Source organism: Lingula anatina, chromosome 2 (assembly GCF_051362555.1).
Source record: "Lingula anatina isolate TDL-2025a chromosome 2, LinAna3.0, whole genome shotgun sequence".
NCBI classification, from domain to species: Eukaryota; Metazoa; Brachiopoda; class Lingulata; order Lingulida; family Lingulidae; genus Lingula; species Lingula anatina.
Window position 1 is genome coordinate 142,442 of NC_141768.1, and position 21,957 is coordinate 164,398.

At 36.6% G+C, this 21,957-nt stretch overlaps 3 protein-coding genes across 3 annotated transcripts; 2 read left to right on the plus strand and 1 right to left on the minus strand.

Annotated features, from left to right (window-relative positions):
- The first annotated feature begins 95 nt into the window (after nucleotides 1-95).
- LOC147763288 (uncharacterized) lies at nucleotides 96-2,578 on the plus strand. The gene is made up of 3 exons (XM_087003057.1): nucleotides 96-252; nucleotides 542-629; nucleotides 1,768-2,578. The coding sequence occupies exons 1-3, from the start codon at nucleotides 235-237 to the stop codon at nucleotides 2,139-2,141; spliced, it is 480 nt and encodes a 159-aa protein (XP_086859183.1). The 5' UTR covers nucleotides 96-234; the 3' UTR covers nucleotides 2,142-2,578.
- An 8,444-nt stretch (nucleotides 2,579-11,022) lies between these two features.
- Nucleotides 11,023-12,554, minus strand: LOC147763289 (uncharacterized). The gene is made up of 2 exons (XM_087004741.1): nucleotides 11,822-12,554; nucleotides 11,023-11,427 (listed from the first exon to the last, which is right to left on the minus strand). The coding sequence occupies exons 1-2, from the start codon at nucleotides 12,074-12,076 to the stop codon at nucleotides 11,344-11,346; spliced, it is 339 nt and encodes a 112-aa protein (XP_086860867.1). The 5' UTR covers nucleotides 12,077-12,554; the 3' UTR covers nucleotides 11,023-11,343.
- On the plus strand, nucleotides 12,529-15,211 carry LOC147763290 (uncharacterized). The gene is made up of 4 exons (XM_087004740.1): nucleotides 12,529-13,643; nucleotides 13,916-13,976; nucleotides 14,281-14,436; nucleotides 14,901-15,211. The coding sequence occupies exons 1-4, from the start codon at nucleotides 13,509-13,511 to the stop codon at nucleotides 15,131-15,133; spliced, it is 585 nt and encodes a 194-aa protein (XP_086860866.1). The 5' UTR covers nucleotides 12,529-13,508; the 3' UTR covers nucleotides 15,134-15,211.
- Nucleotides 15,212-21,957: the final 6,746 nt, after the last annotated feature.

Below are 21,957 nucleotides of genomic sequence, written 5' to 3' on the forward strand. Positions count from 1 at the left end.
TTTTCTTCAAATTTTGAAGTGTGTCAATGGAAACAGGATGTTTTTCTTCACATTTTGAAGTGTGTCAATGGAAACGGGATGTTTTTCTTCAAATTGTGAACTATGCCAATGGAACTTTGAAGTCATGGAAATGTTCCAAAGGGAAAAAGAAGAGGGACTCTCAGCTAAGCTATATAAAGTAAGACGACGAGCGTCCCAAGTAGTTATCAAGGCTAAACGATAGGACTACGAAAAATGTGGAATACCATTCAGGTACCGTAAATCTTATACAAATAGCCTATGTCGTTTTACTCATTTTCATATGAATTATCTTGAAATTTCAAAAGATGCTCAGAGAATCACATCCCTAGTGATCACTTAGTTAGAACACAGAAAAAAACAGGTGTTCGGAACATTGTAACGTGTTCTGATCACGCAGGTCTAAATACCCATTCTCTTAGATTTTTTATTATTTCACGCACTATTTCTTAGAAATGGAAAAAATCAATTAATTTGGATTCTTGGAGTTTTATATTAAGCTTAAATGAAATCTTTTTTGTAGGTCGTTGGTTTCCTACTCTGCGTGAACATCATGTGCAGCTTTGCACAGTGGATACCAACTGTACTATCAGAGCCAGTAAACGCCCAAGGTATGGTAAATAAAATAGTGTCGGTTTAACAGGGATGGAAGTTCGCTAGGATTCGTAATCCGTTCCCCATTACTTTGTACAGGTGATATTCGTCCCATAAACTAACCCAAATACTCCAACTAACCCTAACTTGTACTAGTCATACTGGAGCCCGGACTTCCATTCCTAGGACTTCCATATCCTGTTACACATATCCTATTATATGTAGCAGTCACTTTGTATTTCCTTGCCAACCAAGAAGTGCATGTAAACGGAGAGTGTCGCAATTTTGTCGATCAGTATAAAATGCAGACATAAATAATAATAATAAAGATAATAATAACGATGGTATTTACTCAAAGTTTAAAATGTTAAATCGATTATACGCGTTATTTAAAGTACAAAATAAGAGGAAGGTTTAAATACATGAAAGAAGTTTTTTCGTGGTCTACAGATACGATGATAAAATACAAATATCCTTACTAAAGAGATTGAACAATGTCCCGTTTCTGAGCACTGAATTCCGGCGCGAAATCACCATTCACGTGACCAAAGCCCATAGGTGGTGGACAGAAACGTCGTGTTTGACTGATGTTATTGAGTTCTTAGAATTTTTATCAAGATTAAAATTGTCATTGTGAAAAGTAGTTAAAAACGAGCCTTTTGGTTAGCAAGGAAGTGCACTATATACACTAGCTTTCACTTATTCTGCTTATTTGGGATGTTGCACAGACGGTAGAATTACGAAGTTTGATTTCCTTCGATACATACGTTACTGATATATTTTAATGATTATGATATGTTTATTACAACTTCTTGTGCGCCCACATCTAATTCTTACCGAAAATAGATTGCAAATGAAGAGAAACGTAACAGAAAAAAGTAGTTATCTACAAACGTTCAGTAAAAAGTTGTTCTATCGTGCATACAATACGTTACCAATAATAACGTTACCAGTAGCTACGATGTCACAGAAGAAGGATCTCTGAAAAGTTACTTGCCTTCCCCCAAAATCAGCCTGCCACATTTTTGATCGCTGATTGCCCATTACCAAACATAGTTTCATGCATGCATCGTGTGTTAATTTATTTTTGCTATCATTATTTCTAATTGGTAATATTACACACATACTAATCAATTACACGGCGATTATTTTTAGAACACCCAGACGGATTCTGGTTTGGAACTCAAAACATGGATTGTCTCAAAGGAAAGAAGGGCAAACGCTCCGTATCTCGAAATACCTTACTCTATGCGCATCGCCTGATTTACTATCGTGGACTAATCTTCGAGTGGGGAGTTCGTTGGGGAAACGGCGAGTTAGGGTATTCTATTTGCGCGTCCCCTTTCGGTCCACACTGTGAAGTCAGCTGGGAGGCTCGGCCAGCAGCGACGAGTACCTGTGGTATTGAAGCCGCCAAACAGTTTGCACGATCCTACAAATCGAGATTTGGAAACTACAACCTGATTTTCAACAACTGCCACACGTTTGCCAACCGTCTAGCGGGCATGTTGCAAAACGGCGATTGTTAACCTCGCTTCAGGGCTACAGCTGATGAAGATTGAATGGTGAAGTTGGCAAAATATGGCAAATATTGTATTATATTTAAGTTGTAACAGGAGAAACATTCACAATCATTTTAACAAACCCAAATTAATAAGTGCCTGATGTCGAGGAATAACAAAGCTGTATGTTTTTAAAATACACGAAGCCTATGAATCACTAACGTACCCATTTGAGAATAAGTAATGTAGTATTTCTTTTTTGTGTTCATACTGCGAGAAAAAATAATTTGAACTTGAAAACGCGCATTTGCGAGATATGACCTAGTATAATTAAGACGACAAGTTTTCAGCGTGCAACCAGTTTTATGAATGACCGCCTTGTTTTATACTACCCCATTACAATTATTCAGATTCATTTATATTCTAAAGAGGTTTATGAATAAAACTTTGCTGAACAACTAAAATTACCTGCTTTTGATTTTCGTTAATCATTTATATTCTAAAGAGGTTTATAAATAAAAACTTTGCCAAACAAACTCAAAATTTGCTCCTTTTGATTTTTGTTGATCACCATTTCGGCATACTTAAGCACTTTGGCATGACACATGAATGCTGGGGATAAAATCCTCCTTTGTCGACCACAATCATTTTTTATCGAGCAATCATAAGATACTAGTATCTTTCAAAAGGTAGGGAGATAATTCGCAAGTCACAAGTTTTCAAAGCACCAGTGTAACTGTTTTAGTTATTTGTCATCTATTCTACTGGGTTTACATCTCATAATGAAGACATTGGACAGTTAAAGCTCTAAGTCTTTTTAGACTTGTGAAGATTCTTTTGTCTATAGCTACTTATATATGCCTGATCTTACCATCCAATATTTCATCTGCTTGCAGTCAGACTTCATCAGGGAATGAGGTTGTAACAGGTGTGACAACCTATCACCCCCTCTGGTGTGCTAATGAAACTGTTCTACACTATAGGTCTTTTTGTTTTTCGCTTAATCAACCCCAAATTTTTCATTTTTTGAATGTGGCCAGAATGTAAACATCAAGCATAACCAAATTTCTTAAAAAGGTAACTACACACATTAAAGAACGGTTTCATATTTTGGCAAAACATTCCACCCAAAATTCAACAGTTCAAAGGCCGCTCTTCTATAGATACATATCTTAGATAAGTTTTGCAAATATTTACAAAGAAACTGATACCGTGTCTCCTACTACTGCATGCGACACAAAAATAAAAATTATAACAAAGGTTGAAAGATCGACAAGAATCTATCAAAAGTAAGATTTTGGAAAAAGTACAGTGCAAAGCGTACCGAGAAAAGTATTACTTTATATTTACCTAGACATCTCACTATTGGTATTTTGGACGGAAAACAAGTGTTTCATTTATTTCTCCCTTAATCCATTTTTGTGACGACAATTTGAAAAAAGTCAGCAGTCCAACGATACACACACAAATGCACAAGCGCACACAAAAATAGTGGCGATGCTGTATCCAGATATGTATGTTCTTAAAACTTATGGAGTCTTCTCGTGTTGAAAAAAAAATTATTTAAAATATCAATTGCCATAGTAAAGTTTTTTAAATACAAAGTTAAAAACAATTTATGGTATTGACTGAATTGATTAATACATCCTATTAAATTTACATCAACAGCTAGTTAATTTGAATGAATTGGGGATATATTGGGTCTTAAGTAGCCAGAACGTTTTTTGTCACCGATAGTTATTCCCCTTCATCGTGTCCTTCATACAGTACTTCAGTTCTACTCCTGGCTCCTCAGCCTTCTCAGGTAGTGTGGAAATAGTACACTTTTCCCGGGCCAGATTAGAATAGCAATGAGAAAAGAAACACAAAGAGTTTATTTAAATAAAACTGCGGATAACCTTGAACGTAGTACCAAATAGAACAATAAAAGCTTTAATTAAGCCGTGGGTGCTACGTGTCGTCAGTGCAAGTTAGACTTTGGTGAGATTTATTCTATGGAAACAAGTGGTATCAGAAATATAGGAAATTGTTTAAAATAGTTCCATTTTAATAGAAAAGAAACTTTTTATTTACCTTAATTTATAGAACACTTTAATCACAGTTAGTTTCTTATGTATTCATTTTGTTATACTGAATATAAAAATGGACGCTTTAGAAACAGAAGAATACACAATAGAATTATACAATGCCTCTCCGTGCATCTTTCATTTCTTGGCTGTTATTAAATAACAGTCACTGAAAACATTGTCCTTCCGTGAATTACTCTACCTCACAAAAGTCTTCATATACAACTGAATCAACAAAAGGAACAGAATATTTCACTGTGGAGGCTGTGCATAGAGGCAGTCTTTTCCTTGGTATGTGACCAACGGTTCATTTAACCATTCTGTAAATCCAGCATCTTTCACAAATTGCTTGACCTCCTGATCGTACTTCAGCTTGAAACCTTCCGGATCCCGTGCCAACACGAACAGCGTGACCCGGAAGTTATCTGTGACCACTGCATACTCGTACTGACCACTGGTGGAAAACGTCTGGGGACCCAGTTTAACAATCCAATCTGTAAAATAACATTACAGCGGGCTCAAAAAGTAACGCAATACGCAATACATTCCTGTCTTATCCACTGACTAAGGAAAAATTTACTGACCTGCAGAGGAATTTAGCATTCTATTATATTATCCCGTAATTTGTAGTTGCTATCAGATTACTATTTATATAACTGGGAAATATTGAATAAAAAAAATAAATAATAAAGATTTATGCTGAAGGTATCCTGTAGGAAACTATGGGTAATGTATAACATGATAGAATAACATAGTGTATAATGTAGGCCCTATTCATCCTAAAAATTCTTATTACTCCCTTATCTTACTCTCTATCAAAGAAAAAAGGGAGGTGCCCCCCCCCCCCCCCCCCCAACACATTCTCACTGCACAGAGCAGAAAAGTGTAAAGAAATAGCTATAGAAATATCTGTAAATATCTAGAGAAAAATTGTTCCAAAAACCTGGTAGAGGGTAGAATTACCCGGTACTAAAGGATACTAACATGGAGCTTTCACAGGTACTCCGTCCAGTTTCACTGCCAGTTTCCCCGGCTCCTCCGTGGTGTAAGCAAATCCTCGGATGGTGTGAGCCTCTCCTGTCGGCGCCTTGGTTCTCTGGGCATTAAACACACTGACAGTGGTATTACTGACAGCGCCATCTGGGGGTGAGAGGGTTTTGACAGTTTAACTGTTGTAAAGCAAATGACTTATACTTTTACTAATTGCAGATACTAATTAAAACGGAATCAAATGTGCAAAATCATAGGGAGTTGATGAGAGTAAATTAAGTTTCATCAAGAGTCCACAAGTGTAGAACATGTTTTTAGTGTCAGAAAAAAATGGAAAAGTTCAAAGTCGGTAACAGTGTATGTGATTGGTTAATTTCTCAATAGATTTACAAGTTTCTTTAACGTATAAAACACATGCAAACTTAGGATGAGTAAGGTTCAAGCATGAGTAACTCAAATAATATTTTAGATATTTTAAATTGAAAACAAGTCTCTTAGAAATTACCTTATAAGGAAATGTTGAATGGAGGTTTGCAACATGACAATGGAAAGTAAACAAGTAAATGCATGACCAATACAGAGGAATATAGTTTAAATACTTGTAAAATTGTATGAACAGAGGGTCAGTGAATAAACGTTAGAAAGCTCCAATTTGTCGTTATTCTTCATTATAACATCTTCATACCTTAAGTATGTCACAGGTTTGCATTTGTTCATAAATCCCAAAGAGCTTTATCAGATACGAACTGACTGGCGCAAACTTTTTTAATATACTTGGCTGTTAACTTCCCAAATTTCAGTGACACTCTGAGACACCTGTTTTAACATAAACACTCTTGGTCAAAAAGGTTTCCCCACCTCCAATCCTTTTTTTTTTCTTTTTTATCATGATCATATGATCACCTCGCATCAGTGCTTCTTATTTCAGATACCATACAGTGTTTCTTATTTCAGATATCATATTTATCATGACTCACGGTACAGAACATACAAAAATACCCGTGAAGATACCCCTACTTTATACCATTTTCCGAATTTAGAACATGCATCTCCTCAAATCTCGGAAATCTGATGTTCTACAGTGAATCTCACAGTCCATAAAATTTAAACAGTAGAACCAAAATGACACCAAATTTACACAGAATTAGCACGAGCATGTGCTCGTTAAAGGCCACATGTTTAATAGCATCAGTGTCCACCGTACTGCCTTCAACTAGGGCAAGAATTCTGCTTTGTGGAAAATTACATCGTTCGTCCAGAAAAGCTTTTTGGAATTGCTCAAGATTGTAAGGGGGCTGAAGTTCCACTGCATTGCTACATGTAACTCCAATTCGGAAAGCAGCTGCTCAGTTAAGTTAGTATCAGGGCTCGAAGAAGGTTGATCCATCCTCGCATCCCTAGAACTTTGCGTTTCTGCAACAATTCACTCGCCAGACGAGAAATGTGAGCAAATGTGTTCTCGTGGTGAAGCCTGTAGTTACCCAGGAGTCACCTCTTGTAAATTGAGTGAGATTTATGTTTTAAATTTTACATTCATTATTTTTCCGGCATCTTTTGCGTGATCTAAAAATCTTCAATTCTGATTTTGACGACCACGCAGGCACGCAACCTTTCCTTATTGTGCAGTCTCTTTAGTCAGTCTCAAATTACATATTCGGTAAATATATTTTCCAAGGCGTCAACTTTGAAAAGTTAACGAGGTCCAGTTTGCAGGCGTGACAACATAATGGGAAATTATCTTTGATCGTGAAATTAAAATATCAATCCTAACCTCACGTGGCGTGGGCATTTTCCATTTTTACGTAATTAGACTTTCGACAAAACTTCACTTACATCTGGTGACTTTATAGCTTTTATTTACTTTTGTTCATTCTGCTTATTAGAAATTAAAAATCGTAAATCTTTTTTTTTTTTTACATTACTGTTCTTCTTTATAGCAAATTGGGAGGGTGCACATTAGTAATGAGATATAATCTAGAAGCTTATATTAATTAGTCCTATGACACGCACTTACGCCCATACTTACGTATATAAATTGAGGATGTTTTTCTTTAAATTTTGCAGTGTGCCAATGGAAAAGGGATGTATTTCTTCAAATTTTGAAGTGTGTCAATGGAAACAGGATGATTTTCTTCAAAATTTGAAGTGTGTCAATGAAAACGGGATGTTTTTCTTCAAATTGTGAACTATGCCAATGGAACTTTGAAGTCATGGAAGTGTTCCAAAGGGAAAACAAAGAGGGACACTCAGCTAAATCTACTTCCTTCTTGTGTTCGTTTGTGGTGCTATATAAAGTAAGCAGCCAAGCGTCCCAAGAAGTTATCAAAGTTAAACGATAGGACTACGAAAAATGTGGAATACCATTCAGGTTCCGTAAATCTTATACAAATAGCCTATGTCGTTTTACTTATTTTCATATGAATTACCTTGAAATTTCAAAAGATGCTCAAAGAATCGCATCCATAGTGATTACTGAGTTAGAACACTGAAAAAAACAGGTGTTCGGAACATAAATACCCATTCTCTTAGGTTTTTTTTTTTCTCGAACGATTTCTTAGAAATGGAAAAATAATTAATTTGGATTCTTGGAGTTTTATATTATGCTTAAATGAAATCCTTTTTGTAGGTCGTTGTATTCCTACTCTGCGTGAACGTCATGTACAGCCATGCACTGTGGACACCTCCTAGACGAACGGAGGAAATGGACCTCCAAGGTATGGTAAATAAAATAGTGACGGTGTAACAGGAATGGAAGTCCGCTAGGAACCGTAGTCCGCCACCCATTACTTTGTACAGTTGATATTCGTCCATATACTAACCCCAATACTCAAACTAACCCGCACCTGTACTAATCATATGGGAGCCCGGACTTCCATTCCTAGGACTTCCATTCCTGTTCCGGTATTATATGTATCGGTCAGTTTGTATGTCCTTGTCAGCCAAGAAGTGCATGTAAACGGAGAGTGTCGCAATTTTGTCGATCAGTATAAAAAGCAAACATAAATAATAATTATAATAAAAAAGGTAATAATAACGATGGTATTTATTCAAAGTTAAAAATATTAAATCGATTATACGCGTTATTTAAAGTACAAAATAAGAGGAAGGTTTTAATACATGAAAGAAGTTTTTCGTGGTCTCCTTATACGATGATAAAATATACTAAAGAGACTGAACAATGTCCCGTTTCTTAAGCACTGAATTCCGGCACGAAATCACCATTCACGTGACCAAAGTCCATAGGTGGTGGAAAGAAACGTCGTGTTTGACTGATGTTATTTAGTTCTTAGAGTTTTTATCAAGATTAAAATTGTCATTGTGAAAAGTAGGTAAAAACGAGCCTTTTGGTTAACAAGGAAATATACACTAACTTTCACTAATTCTGCTGTAAAGTTTTAAACTTTAGGCTCGACGTGTGCCATTGGGATGTTGCACTGCCAGTAAAAAATACTGTTGTTGAAACTCCATTTGCAAAGTTTTCAGCGTAAAACGACTATCAACGCTTTCTTATTAATTAGAGTCAATTGATGTTGCCGATCGCTCAGCCATGGTCGGGAATGAATATGAACTATCCGAATATGTTTTAATAAAGGTTACATGTCTATCTCAAATGTACACTTAAAACATCATTATGATCTCTGAATGTTTGAAATAATTTCTCAGCAAAATTTCCGAACCGGTCCTTACATGGTATGTTCCTGTCGTCACGTCGATGTAAGACAAATAGACTGAATATTTTACCGAATATCTTTTACAACTGGTCATGTCAACCACGTTAAATTAATAGTATGCCATGATAGCTTTGGAAAAAACGTTCCGTTGATTTTTGAAATTAATCTTCGTAGTAATAAAGTATTCTTCCAAAGATTCATATATCGCCAATGTTAAAAAATACAAGTTACCGCTCTTTAAAACTTGACACAATACTGCAAAAAAATGGATTGTCATAGTTAATCTTTGAAAAATTGGACCAAATATGAATTGCCAAATATGTGTAATAAATATTTCTGCAGTGATCATATGAACAAATCACGGAATTGCGAAGGTTGATTTCCTTCGATACATACATTACTGATATATTTTAATTATTATTATATGTTTATTACAACTTCTTGTGCGCCCTCATCTAATTCTTATTGAAAATAGATTGCAAAAAGAGGAACGTAACAGAAAATGTTCAGTGAAAAGTTGTTCTATCGTGCATACAACAATTTACCAATAATAACGTTACCAATAGCTACGATATCACAGAAGAAGGATCTCTGAAAAGTTACTTGCCTTCCTTCCAAAATCAGCCTGGCACATTTGTTTCACTGTTTGCCCATTACCAAACATAGTTTAATGCATACATTGTGTATTTATTTATTTTTGCCATCATTATTTCTAATTGGTAATATTACACACACACTAATCAATTACACAACGATTATTTTTAGAACACCCAGCCGGATTCTGGTTTGGAACTCAAAACTTGGGTTGTGTCAAAGGAAAGAAGGGCAAACGCTCTGTATCTCGATTTCCCTTACGCATTGCACATCGCCTGATTTACTATCGTGGGCTAATCTTCGAGTGGGGAATTCGTGATGGAAACGGCGAGTAAGGGTATTCTATTGGCACGTCCCCTGCCGTTCCACACTGTGAAGTCAGCTGGGAGGCTCGGCCAGCAGCGACGAGTACCTGTGGTATTGAAGCCGCCAAAGAGTTTACACGATCCTACAAATCGAGATTTGGAAGGTACCGCTTTTTATTCAACAACTGCCACACGTTTGCCAACCGTCTAGCGGGCATGTTGCAAAACGGCGATTGTTAACCTCGCTTCAGGGCTACAGCTGATGAAGATTGAATGGTGAAGTTGGCAAAATATGGCAAATATTGTATTATATTTAAGTTGTAACAGGAGAAACATTCACAATCATTTTAACAAACTCAAATTAATAATGCCTGATGTCGAGGAATAACAAAGCTGTATGTTATGAAAATACAAGCCTATGAATCACTAACGTACCCATTTGAGAATAAGTAATGTAGTATTTCTTTTTTGTGTTCATACTGCGAGAAAAAATAATTTGAACTTGAAAACACGCATTTGCGAGATCTGAACTAGTATGATTTAGACGACAAGTTTTCAGTGTGCAACCAGTTTTATGCATGACTGCCTTGTTTTATACTACCCCATTACAATTATTCAGATTCATTTATATTCTAAAGAGGTTTATGAATAAAACTTTGCTGAACAACTAAAATTGGCTGCTTTTGATTTTCATTAATCATTTATATTCTAAAGAGGTTTGTAAATAAGAACTTTGCCAAACAAACTCAAAATTTGCTCCTTTTGATTTTTGTTGATCACCATTTCGGCATACTTAAGCACTTTGGCATGACACATGAATGCTGGGGATAAAATCCTCCTTTGTCGAGTACAATCATTTTTTATCGAGCAATCATAAGATACTAGTATCTTTCAAAAGGTAGGGAGATAATTCGCAAGTCAGGAGTTTTAAATGCACCAGTGAAACTGTTTTAGTTATTTTTCATCTATTCTGCTGGGTTTACATCTCATAATGAAGTCATTGGACAGTTAAAGCTATAATTCTTTTTGTTTTTCGGTTATCAACCTCCAATTTTTCATTTTTTGAATGTGGCCAGAATGTAAACATCAAGCATAACCAAATTTCTTACACATTAAAGAACGCTTTCATATTTTGGCAAAATATTCCACCCAAAATTCAACAGTTCAAAGGCCGCTCTTTTATAGATACATATCTTTGATATGTTTTGCAAATATTTACAAAGAAACTGATACCGTGTCTACTACTGCATGCGACACAAAAATAAAAAGTATAACAAAGGTTGAAAGATCGATAAGAATCTATCAAATGTAAGATTTTGGAAAGTACCGAGAAATTATTATTTTATGTTTACCTAGACATCTCACCATTGGTATTTTGGACAAAAAACAACTGTTTCATTTATTTCTCCCTTAATCCATTTTTGTGACGACAATTTCAAAAAGGTCAGCAGTCCAACGATACACACACTTATGCGCGAGCGCACAAAAGCATAGTGGCGCTTCTGTATCCATCCCCAGATATATGTTCTTAAAATTTATGGTGTCTTCTCGTGTTGAAAAGAAAATTATACATAATCAAATTATTTCCTATATGACGTAGTTTTCAAGACAAAAGCTTACACTTACAGTCAGCGGTAACGCACACAGCATCCTTTTCAAACAAAGACGTAGCTCGGTTGCCATACATCTGTTAAAAAATGTTTTAGCAATTGTCAAGTATATAAAATAAAAGTATGGCATCTTCATCATGAAATATTATATCTAAATGAATATGCACTTTGATACGATGCATATGTTTCATGAATTATTTTAACAAAAGATTTTAAACCACTGCAACAATTTCTATTACCTCACTTAATTATTTTATTCACTGACTTAAAGCCAGATTTATCTTCATCCTTTCCTGTAACATGTTACATGGTTAACCTCCGATATTAGATCTGTACGACGGTATCGCCAGTAAAACAATTTTGCAAATCAAAATCTTTTCAATGACCATTTTAAACGATGTATTAATAACTTTGTATATGATCAATGATATCTGAAATATTAAATTAGTTAAATCCAGTAGTATACAGTACCTGATACCAACGTCCTAAATATTTTCCTACTTCTACCTCCACGGTTGGCAGCGGCTTTTTGAATATGCCAGCAAGGAGGGCATTACTGCAACCAAGAACAGAGATGAGTGCGATAGACATTGTAAAAAGAATCATCTTTCTGCCGTTAATGCTTTCTTCTCCCTTCTGTAGAGCAACGTATGAGAGTGTGGAGTTGTGTTCCCTGTACACTGCCGCTGTTTTATAGCCAGACCAAGACACTCCCAGTGGTGACATGACCGGTCAAAGTCAAGGCCATAGAATACAGTTACGTCATATTTCTTGGTTTCTGTCCTAGGTTTTGATATTGGCATATGGTGGCAAGTCGTGGTTTCTCAATTATCCAAATTTTGGGGAAATAAGGAATAAGAAAATATTGGCATTTCTGAAATGTACCACTGTGTTTGGTAACCATTCGAAGCAGCGGGCATATAGTTTTGTAGAATATCTTTGTAAAATATACTCACGGAAATAAGGCCATAAACAGAACCTCCCACCTTTTTACCTTTACAAGCCTTAATTTGTAATTAATTTTCTAATTAAAAATCTTATGTAAGGAATGAAAACAAAAACTTTGTTTCACAATTGCTCTTTGGTCATAAAAACCTAATAATATTAATTTTTTATCTCAATTTTTTAATTAAGGAAGACAAAATGTACTTTTCCTTTATACTTAAATAGTGTGCACTGTCAAATTCCACTTTGTTAAGTTTTAAACATTTTTGTTCCTTCCTAGAAACTTTAAACAAACATTACACAGAAATGGGTTCCGTGGAGCCTTATACACTAAATATGGAATTCATTTTCAGTGTCTATTGATGAGTATTTCAAAAGTACAGAGTTAAAAGATAACGCTTTAATAGAAAACTTATAACCTGGTTTTATAATAAACCTTAAATGCCGTGAAGGATGAAATACATTAACAAAATTATTATGAATTTAATTTTCTCTGTAAGACCTTATTGCCAGCCCCACCGTCAAAAGTGAACACTGTTAACAGGCGGTTCACCGTCATGTCGGCGTTACCTATCAGAATTAACAGCTGTGTCTATATAGCACGTGGACTTCCACGTTACGTATGGTCAAGCACGTTGTCCACAACGTGTATCATCGGTACAGTGTCCACGTCTTGTGCAACGTGCACCGTGGTTGCCATGGAAACATCACATCTTGAAATCATTTGATTATCTTTTATATCACATTTTCTCTAGGTAAATTTTATGTTTTATTTCATTTTTCGAAATCTACCTCCGATATTTGTAACGAAATATTTAATTAATATTTAGTCTAAATTTTACTTTGATCGTTGCTTTATGATTTTAATCTTTAAAATAAAGGTTTTAGAGGAGGTGCTTTATACGCTGCGCGGAAGCTTTTCTAAACTTTAATACAGTATAAAATCAATTTGAAGTATTTCAATCCAATAAACTGCTGTTTCCCTGCTGTCACGTCGCTGGTCAGTTCCAGATGTCCCAATCCCCACTGACGGCTAATCCCGTGTGGAGGAGCCAGCTGTCAGGACCACATGGTTGTCCACGTGCTGTGACCTGCCACACCCTCGGGATAGTTATAAAACCAAGTTTATGTAAAGAGGAGCCTATATAAACCGGCACTGGCACCATCATAGAGCACAAACCGAGCCAGCAACAGACTCATCTTCGTCTTCATCATGCAGATTCTCAACGTTCTCCTCGCTCTGGCCTTGGTGGCCTCCAGCAGCGCGTTCTTGGCGGGCCTTTTTAAGGAGTCCATCGCCACTGTTTCTCAGATTGATGTGAACAAATATACTGGAAGATGGTATCAGGTAAGCTATGCAGTTCACACCGAGATTGTTCAGAAGATTGTCCAGGTACAGATAAAAGATATAACTGTCATTTTCTTGATACGTTAACGTTTAGCTGAAAATATCCTAGTAATTTTCTTCACTTTTATTTTGCTTTACTTATTTCTGATAACACATTATGAAGGGAAGCTTTAATGTTCGATTTTTGTTTAAAACTTTCGTCGGAGATGGGAGGGAGGAACAGAATGACATGAATCAAAATCTAACAAACCTTTCGTTACCCGGGATTCCAGGTATACTTGAGCCGCTGGAGCTCCATCTTCGCTCCCAAAGGCTACTGTGTGACAGCCACGTGTAAGTTGACCACAGCCCTATTGTCCTCATATCTGTGACCATTTCGAATACCACATTTTATAAACACACTTCTGCCACTCGTCTTTGCTTAGAATGACCAAGTGACATGTTTTAGGCAAATGTAAGAGTGAAATAACCATTTCAACTGAGAACACGTCAAATGCCAGTCAGATAATGATTTATGTAAATGATTTAAATCTACTTTCAAATCCATGTTATTGAAACCCCGAAATTTAGTGCAAGCTTGGGTGCATCATAAAACTATCTGCAAACGGAAGTCATATATTGGTATTTTTGTCCACAGACGGCAAATTCAACGACACCACCATCACCGTGTTTAACTCGGGGAGGAAAGGAGGGCCAACTGGCGAAGAACAGGCCATCAGAGGACACGCTTACGCCACAGAGGAGTCCGGCAAGTTCAAGCTGAATTTGGCTGGGGTGCCCTTCACTGGAAACTGTAAGTCAAAGCCTGAACATAGGCCATAGATCATTTGAATACCCTTTATTACCTTGCAACAATTTTCATGTTTTTTCATTAAATAAAGTTGTTTAAAGCTTTCGTTCTTAGTGTTATTTTTGTTGGTTTTCTGAATAGTTCATTTACCTTGCTTTTCAGAATTATTGATCATGAGGTTTATAGCCATGTCCAAATTTAGAGAATTCAGCATTTTTCGTTACGGTACTTGTTGACCCTTGCAATCATTATTCATGCCCCCCCCCCCATAAAAAGGTAATTTTGCTTTAAGAAGATACATGTATTACAGCTGTTCCAATATCTCCAATAACCATCTTACATTTGTAAATTATTTTCAGTGTTAAGCACCATCTTATCATATCATATAATATCGGTACTAAGCATCATCTTATCATATCATATCTCTGTCTCGGTGTTAAAATGAATGTATTTGACATGTGTTCTAGACTGGGTCATCAAGTTGGGACCGGTCATCAATGGTCAGTACCAGTATTCTGTGGTCAGTGACACTAACAGACTCGGGCTGTATGTCCTCGCTAGAGACCCAGAGACATTCAAGAAGTACGACGCCGAGGTGAAGGAGTTTCTTAATAAGAACCATTACAACGAGTGGCTGAACGAGCCATTGCCTTCCTACCACGACAAGGACTGCATCTACCCTCCCATGCCTACTAATTGACTCAGAACTTTTTAAACTTATTTTTGTGACTTGTTGTGTTTTGTCTGTTATTTTGTGCAATAAATTTCATTTATTTAACATATGTATTGTTATTGTGTATACTGTCAGCAGGGCAACACACAGTATGGAGTCTGCCTTGTTCTTACCACCCGCTCAAAGTGTAAAAAGTTAATCTTGTTTTAATTGAACCCTTGTCGTAATTGCGTATCTCACGATTAGCTTGTCCGGAATTGTAACATTTATTTGATCCCAATCTAAGAACAAAGCAAAATAATTTGTTACGCTGTTAGAGCCCTGGCCTTTGAGAACCTTAACTGTGAGGCTGACCTAATTAGTTGCTGCTTTGGGGGAGCTCTTCAAAAATCAGAAAAAGGTAACTACAAATGTAGAATTCACACAAGGAATTTATTGCTAACAGTTTGACAAACATCCCAGGGATCTACAGGAAAAAAAGTAGACTTTTTCTCATCAAATTAGACAGAAAATTTGACTCTCATTTCTTGGACAGAATATTCCTTTGTTTGAAACTACTCACAATATGGCTGCCGCTATGGCCCTGTAACAGAAATAGGATACTTCCTCCACTCGGCTACATAAATCTCCAAAACAGTGTTGGAATCCTTACTTATTTCAACGAAGACTGCTACATCCTGCTGTACATCAAACTTCTGTGATAAACTTTTTGGAAGTTTTAGAAGAAAACTCACTAAACATGGCACTGTCCAGACCAAAAAGGTCTGTAAAAACTGTGAAGAATCCTGACTTTCTATATGACTCTGAGCTATCACCACTAAAATCTCCCTCACAAAATAGTCAAGACACAGCAAAGGAAATGTTTCTAAACCCTGAGAAGCTGTACTTTGATCATCAAACAAGGTTCCAAGCAGGGATAGAAGAAAAGGTCATTTGCAATGCTAAATTTCACTCAAAAAGACTGCACGACTGGAAAACGACATCAAAAGAGTACTTTCAAAGGAAATATGAAAACATGGAACTCTCATCTCCACCAATTCTTCAGGAGACAGATGGAGGTTTTCACCTGAAAATGACCACAAGAGATGATGATGGAGTTGACAGTACATATGCCGTCATGAGTTTCTATGTCAGCAGGGGCATAATTGTTATAAATGGAGCTCAATGTATGAACTGGGTCTCAAATGATTTTCCACGCCTGAGACTACTTATGGAAGAAGAGGCTAAACAAACCAGAAAAAAGAGCATGACAGCAGATGCAGATAACCCCTGTATTCCCACCTGTAGTATTCCTTTTGAAACACCGGTGAGAAGCGATGAAACTACGACCTCTGAGACTGAGCTTTCATTTCATACCAAATCTGAAACTGACCAGCTTCTTCAAGACCTGGATGACTTTGATGACATTAAGTACAATGAAATAGAAAATGTCACCCTGGTTACAAACAGTCCCCATTTGGCAGTAAGGAAAATAAATGAAAATAGCCAGCAAAGGGAAGAAATAAAACGGTTGAATCTACTGCTTGCAAAACTACAAGAAGAAAGGGAGGCTGAAACATTAAAATTGCAAAAGGAAAATGAGACACTCCACAAACGAATCCATGAAATGCAGAGCAAACTGGATACAGTAACTGAAGAAAGGGACATCTTCCGCGCTAGAATTGAAAGCATGGAGACTGAAGTCGAGAATGAAACATGGAAAAAGAGTGAAATAGAAAACCTACAGACTGCTATAGATAACAGGGGAATGGTTCCCATACAGACCTCCAACAGATTTGCCCCCCTCCAACACCAGCAAATGACCTGGAGCTCAATTGCACGTGGAAACCGTCAGCAGCCACAGCAGCCACAAGCCCCTGAACAAGCCCCTGGACCAACCCCACCACAAGGAGCACCCAGCAATGTAAGGACACACTCAAAAATGTTAATTATAGGAGACTCAATGATGCGCAATGTAAGCAACAAAATTCAGGCAGAAAATACTCAGATCCATGCCACAACATATCTCCACTCAGGTGCTACCTTAGAAAAAATTACAAACAGAGTATCTAAATACAAAAAAACCAACGAAATACCGGATCATGTTGTCCTCCATGCAGGAACAAACAATATTGAATTGGACAATATTCAATACATGGTGAACCAAACTTCAAACCTTATACAGGTAACAAAAGAAAAGTATCCTCAATCTCAAATTATTGTCTCTGGAATGTTCCAGAGGGATGACAAGCCCCACCTAAACGGAAAAATCTCTATCATCAACAACATTACCAAAAGCAAATGTGAGGAGGAAGGCATACTATTCATTAACAATACTACCTGGCCACGAACCCGGATTACAAACTATGGTGGCCTTCATTTATCTCGACATGGAGAAACACAATTTGTAAAGCATCTGATTACCTCACTGCGTACCCAAGGAAAACACCAAAATTTTCACACAGCTCAGCAGAGGAGAATTCCATAGCCCCATGTATGTCTCATAAATCTCATGAAAAACAGTTATCTGGAGCGCCCAAGGATAGAGACTCTCACGAAGAAACAAACTCACCTTTCGAAGAAATAATCAAAATAAGGAAGAAACACTCCCAAAATTTTCTCATATGTCATATAAACATAAATAGCCTACAACACAAATTCTGGGACCTCAGAGACATATTACAAAGAAATGTGATTGACTGTCTAATAGTCAGTGAAACAAAACTTGATTCATCCTTCCCAGACTCTCAGTTTAAAGTGGAAAACTATAACATGTTCAGAAAGGACAGAAATGCAAATGGAGGTGGACTAATGGTTTATGTACGGTCATCCATTCCAACTCAAAGAGCAACAAATCTAGAATCGAACACCGTGGAACTTATACCTTTAACTGTAAACCTGAAAAATAGCAAATGGTGCTTCCTTGCCACTTATAGACCTCCAAACTCAAATGTTGACTTTTTTCTCCAAATTCTGGGAAAAACTATTGACATGGCTTTATGCAAATATGAAAACATTGAAGTTATTGGTGACCTAAACTGTAATTTAAACACTGAATGTGGAAATGGGAGATTGCTAAAAGAGTTTTGTGACGTATATGACTTACAAAATATCATCAAGGTACCCACTTGTTACAAGTCAGCAAATCCAACTTTGATAGATGTTATCCTCAGTAATCAGCCAAACAAACATCTAAAATCAGGAGCCTTCGACTGTGGCCTTAGTGATTTCCACCATATGATATATTCAGTTCTCCGGTCTCATGCACCGAAAGAGCAAGTACGAACTATTAAATATAGAAGCTATAAAAACTTTGATGCCAGTCATTTCCAAAGAGATCTTGAAAATGCTCCTTTTGAGCTGGGCGAAATCTTTGATGACGCTGAGGATGCTTTCAACACTTTCAACAACCTCTTTAGTGACATAGTAGATAAACACTTGCCAATGAAAACCAAAAGGATCAAAAGGAGAAATGCTCCCTTTATGAACAGTGAATACAGAAAATGTGTCAGTAGAAAACAACAGCTAAGAAATAGGTTTTATAAAAGTAGAACATCACAAAATTGGGAGGACTTCAGACAAATGCGAAACAAATGTGCAAAACTCCGGAGGAACAGTATTAAAAACTATTTTATGGAGAGATGTACAGGAGGTGCAAAAAACCCAAATTTCTGGAAAACAATTAAACCGTTTGTGAGCAAAAAATCAAACTCTGGCTGCAATGACATTGTTCTCATAGAAAATGACACAGTAGTAAATTCACGGACAGAGATTGCCAGCATATTCAATAATCACTTTACTAATGTAGCCTCCCACATTGGGAGAAACAGCTCCTCGGATCCAGTGGAAATCAGCCATTATGAGAATCACTCCAGTATTCGCTACATAAAAGAAAATCAGGCTGAAGAAAAAGATTTTCATTTCATGCCCGTGTCGGAACAAAATGTCTACAATCGATTGACTAAAATTGATACAAAGAAAAGCACAGGACACGACAACATTTCTCCAAAAATTGTGAAAATAGCAGCTGCCTCAATTGCGGGTCCCCTTACCAAATGTATCAATAGAGGCATGACAGAAAACTGCTTCTTTTCTGACCTGAAAAAGGCCGATGTTACACCCATCCATAAGAAAAAGGACACTTCTGACAAGGAAAATTATAGGCCAGTAAGTGTGCTCCCAGTATTTTCAAAAATATATGAAGGGATTATGGCAGAACAACTGAACTCTTTTTTCTCAGACATTTTTTCTCCGTACCTTTCGGCATTCAGGCATGGACATAGCTGCCAGACACTCTTGATCAAGATGGTAGAGGACTGGAAACAAAGTTTAGACAAAAACAAATATGTTGGCGCAGTTCTAATGGACCTATCGAAGGCATTTGACAGTATACCACACACTTTACTACTTGCCAAATTAGAGGCATATGGTCTCGACAAAAATGCCTTAGACTTAATGCACAGCTACTTGAGTAAAAGAAAACAGCGAGTGAAAGTCGGCGATACTCTAAGCTGTTGGGAAAATCTACATAAAGGTGTTCCTCAAGGTTCCATCATTGGTCCCCTGCTGTTCAACATTTTCATAAATGACATCTTTCATTCTATTGAAAATTGTAACCTCTACAACTACGCAGATGATAACACCTTAAGTGCTGCACACCCAGACTTTGATACCTTAAAAAGGGAGCTCGAATATGATGCACAAAATGCTATAAACTGGTTCTCTTTAAACGAGATGGAAGCTAACCCTGAAAAATTCCAAGCTATTTTTATTGGCAAAACAGGAGTCAACCATAGTGATGAGCAATTATCTTTCAATGGAAAATTGGTGAAACCAGAACCTTGGGTCAAGCTCCTTGGGGTTTACTTTGACTCAAGACTGACTTTCAACAAACACATTTCAGAATTATGTTCAAAAACAGCATGTCAATTAAACACACTGAAAAGGCTTTCAGCTCATCTAGATGTCCCAAGTCGGCTTGCCATTTTCAGGCACTTTACATTATCAAACTTTAATTATTGTCCGTTAGTGTGGCACTTTTGTGGTGAGGGAAATATGAAAAAATTAGAAAAGATACAGGAAAGGGGTCTAAGATTTGTCTACGACAACCACACAAGCAGTTACGACGAGCTTTTAAATATGTCAGGCCTCAGCACTCTGCACTTGAACAGGCTACGTATGCTTGCACTTGAGGTTTACAAAGCAATACATGGACTTGCACCTTCCTACATCTCCGACCTTTTCCAAGAAAGAACAACAAGTTACAACCTTAGAGGAGAAAAGACTCTAAATATTCCCAGATTTAACACAGTGACATATGGCAAAAAATCCTTATCATATCTTGGGCCAAAAATATGGAATGATCTCTCAAATGACTTAAAGCAAAGCATCAATTCAAATGAGTTTAAATCACTTTTAAGGCTTTGGGAAGGACCCAAATGCAGATGTAGCCTGTGTAACCTATATGCTTTTAGTGAAAATGTGTAATAATACGTCATGTTTACATTGTTTATATAACTGTATCATTGAGCATTGTATGTAAAATTGCCTGTTTTTCACAGTTGATTTAGGTATAGCATTCTGCACATTTCCCATAAAAAAAACTTTTTTCTCTTTTTTCTAAATTGTTATCTTAATAGATTTCGTGTTTTTGTTTACTCTTTGTAGATTTTTTTTTTTTTTTTTTTTTTTTTTTTTACTAGACTTCAAGTGTAATATTGCATTATCGTAGATATGTTTTTGTCCTTATACAGTCGGAGAATAGCTGTAAAGCTAATGTTTCCATTCAATTTGTAACCGACATGAAATAAAATTTATTGTATTGTATTGTATTGTAACCACTGTTGCTTTGCAAACACACAAAAAAAATCTTCCAACAGTTGCCGTATACTCTATTCTTACGGTTACCATATTGCCAACATTGCAAAGATGAAATAGGAATTGAGGTGGAAACAATGGTTTCTTATCAAGAAATCTAAACAAGAGAAGGTTCGTAGTATGATATGCGTCTTAGTCATCAGTTAATCATCTTAATTATCTTACAAATAATATTACTACTACCTGATTCAATTACTCGCAAAGAGAACGTTATAAGTACACAACGTCGGATACACACTGAAGTTGCTATGGCGACTGTAGTCAACGTCACTTAGCATTGTTACGTACAAGACACGACATCCCCCATAAGTGACTCGCATCTATAGGATGTTATCTATTTCATTTGATAAAACAAAACTTTGAAAAAGAAAATTTACAACAATTTCGTATTTAACGCAAATAATTTTACTTATTATTTCAAAAATCGTTCTTTTTTTGCGTTTTGATAATTTTTCATTGTTATACAGTTTCGCGGTATGGTGTTCGTCTGTGAAGTAATAAAAAGCCTGCTTCCCTTGCAGTTGCACCAACACCCTCGTCTAATTTTCTGTGGATCTATGGCCATCATTTGAACAATTCAATCAATTCTAGTCGACAATATAAGAAAGGATAAAGGGAGAATCCTTACAAACTAGCGAGAATCCGATAAATGCTACTTTGCCAGTTTAAAACAGCATAACATATGGCGTATATGTATAACATTTTTATTCGATACAAAAAGACCAGTACGAATGAAACTGGTCACCTGGTGATGTACAATTAACTGACACTTGTTAAATTTATCTATAAGCAACAGTTTGCAGGGACGCATACTACATGAGCAGGCAGAATTTAGTGCACTTTTCTGAACCTGGAGGTAGGGTTAATCAAACATGGCTAATCTCAAAACTGTTCCCAACTTTAAAGTACAAGTGGACTCGTATTTTGATGCGGTCTCGTGTTGAGCAGTCTTTTTTTTTCTGACGCCTTTATAACAACGTTGTCAGCCATGGAGA

Excerpts from the sequence above, each read along its gene's own strand:
- LOC147763288 (XM_087003057.1), top strand. Across the intron at positions 630-1,767 it reads AGAGCCAGTAAACGCCCAAG|AACACCCAGACGGATTCTGG; the intron begins GTATGGTAAATA and ends GATTATTTTTAG.
- LOC147763289 (XM_087004741.1), bottom strand. The coding sequence starts at position 12,076 with ATGTCACCACTGGGAGTGTCTTGGTCTGGCTATAAAACAGCGGCAGTG. Across the intron at positions 11,428-11,821 it reads ATTTAGGACGTTGGTATCAG|ATGTATGGCAACCGAGCTAC; the intron begins GTACTGTATACT and ends ATTTTTTAACAG.
- LOC147763290 (XM_087004740.1), top strand. The coding sequence starts at position 13,509 with ATGCAGATTCTCAACGTTCTCCTCGCTCTGGCCTTGGTGGCCTCCAGC. Across the intron at positions 13,977-14,280 it reads CTACTGTGTGACAGCCACGT|ACGGCAAATTCAACGACACC; the intron begins GTAAGTTGACCA and ends TTTTGTCCACAG. Across the intron at positions 14,437-14,900 it reads GGTGCCCTTCACTGGAAACT|ACTGGGTCATCAAGTTGGGA; the intron begins GTAAGTCAAAGC and ends CATGTGTTCTAG.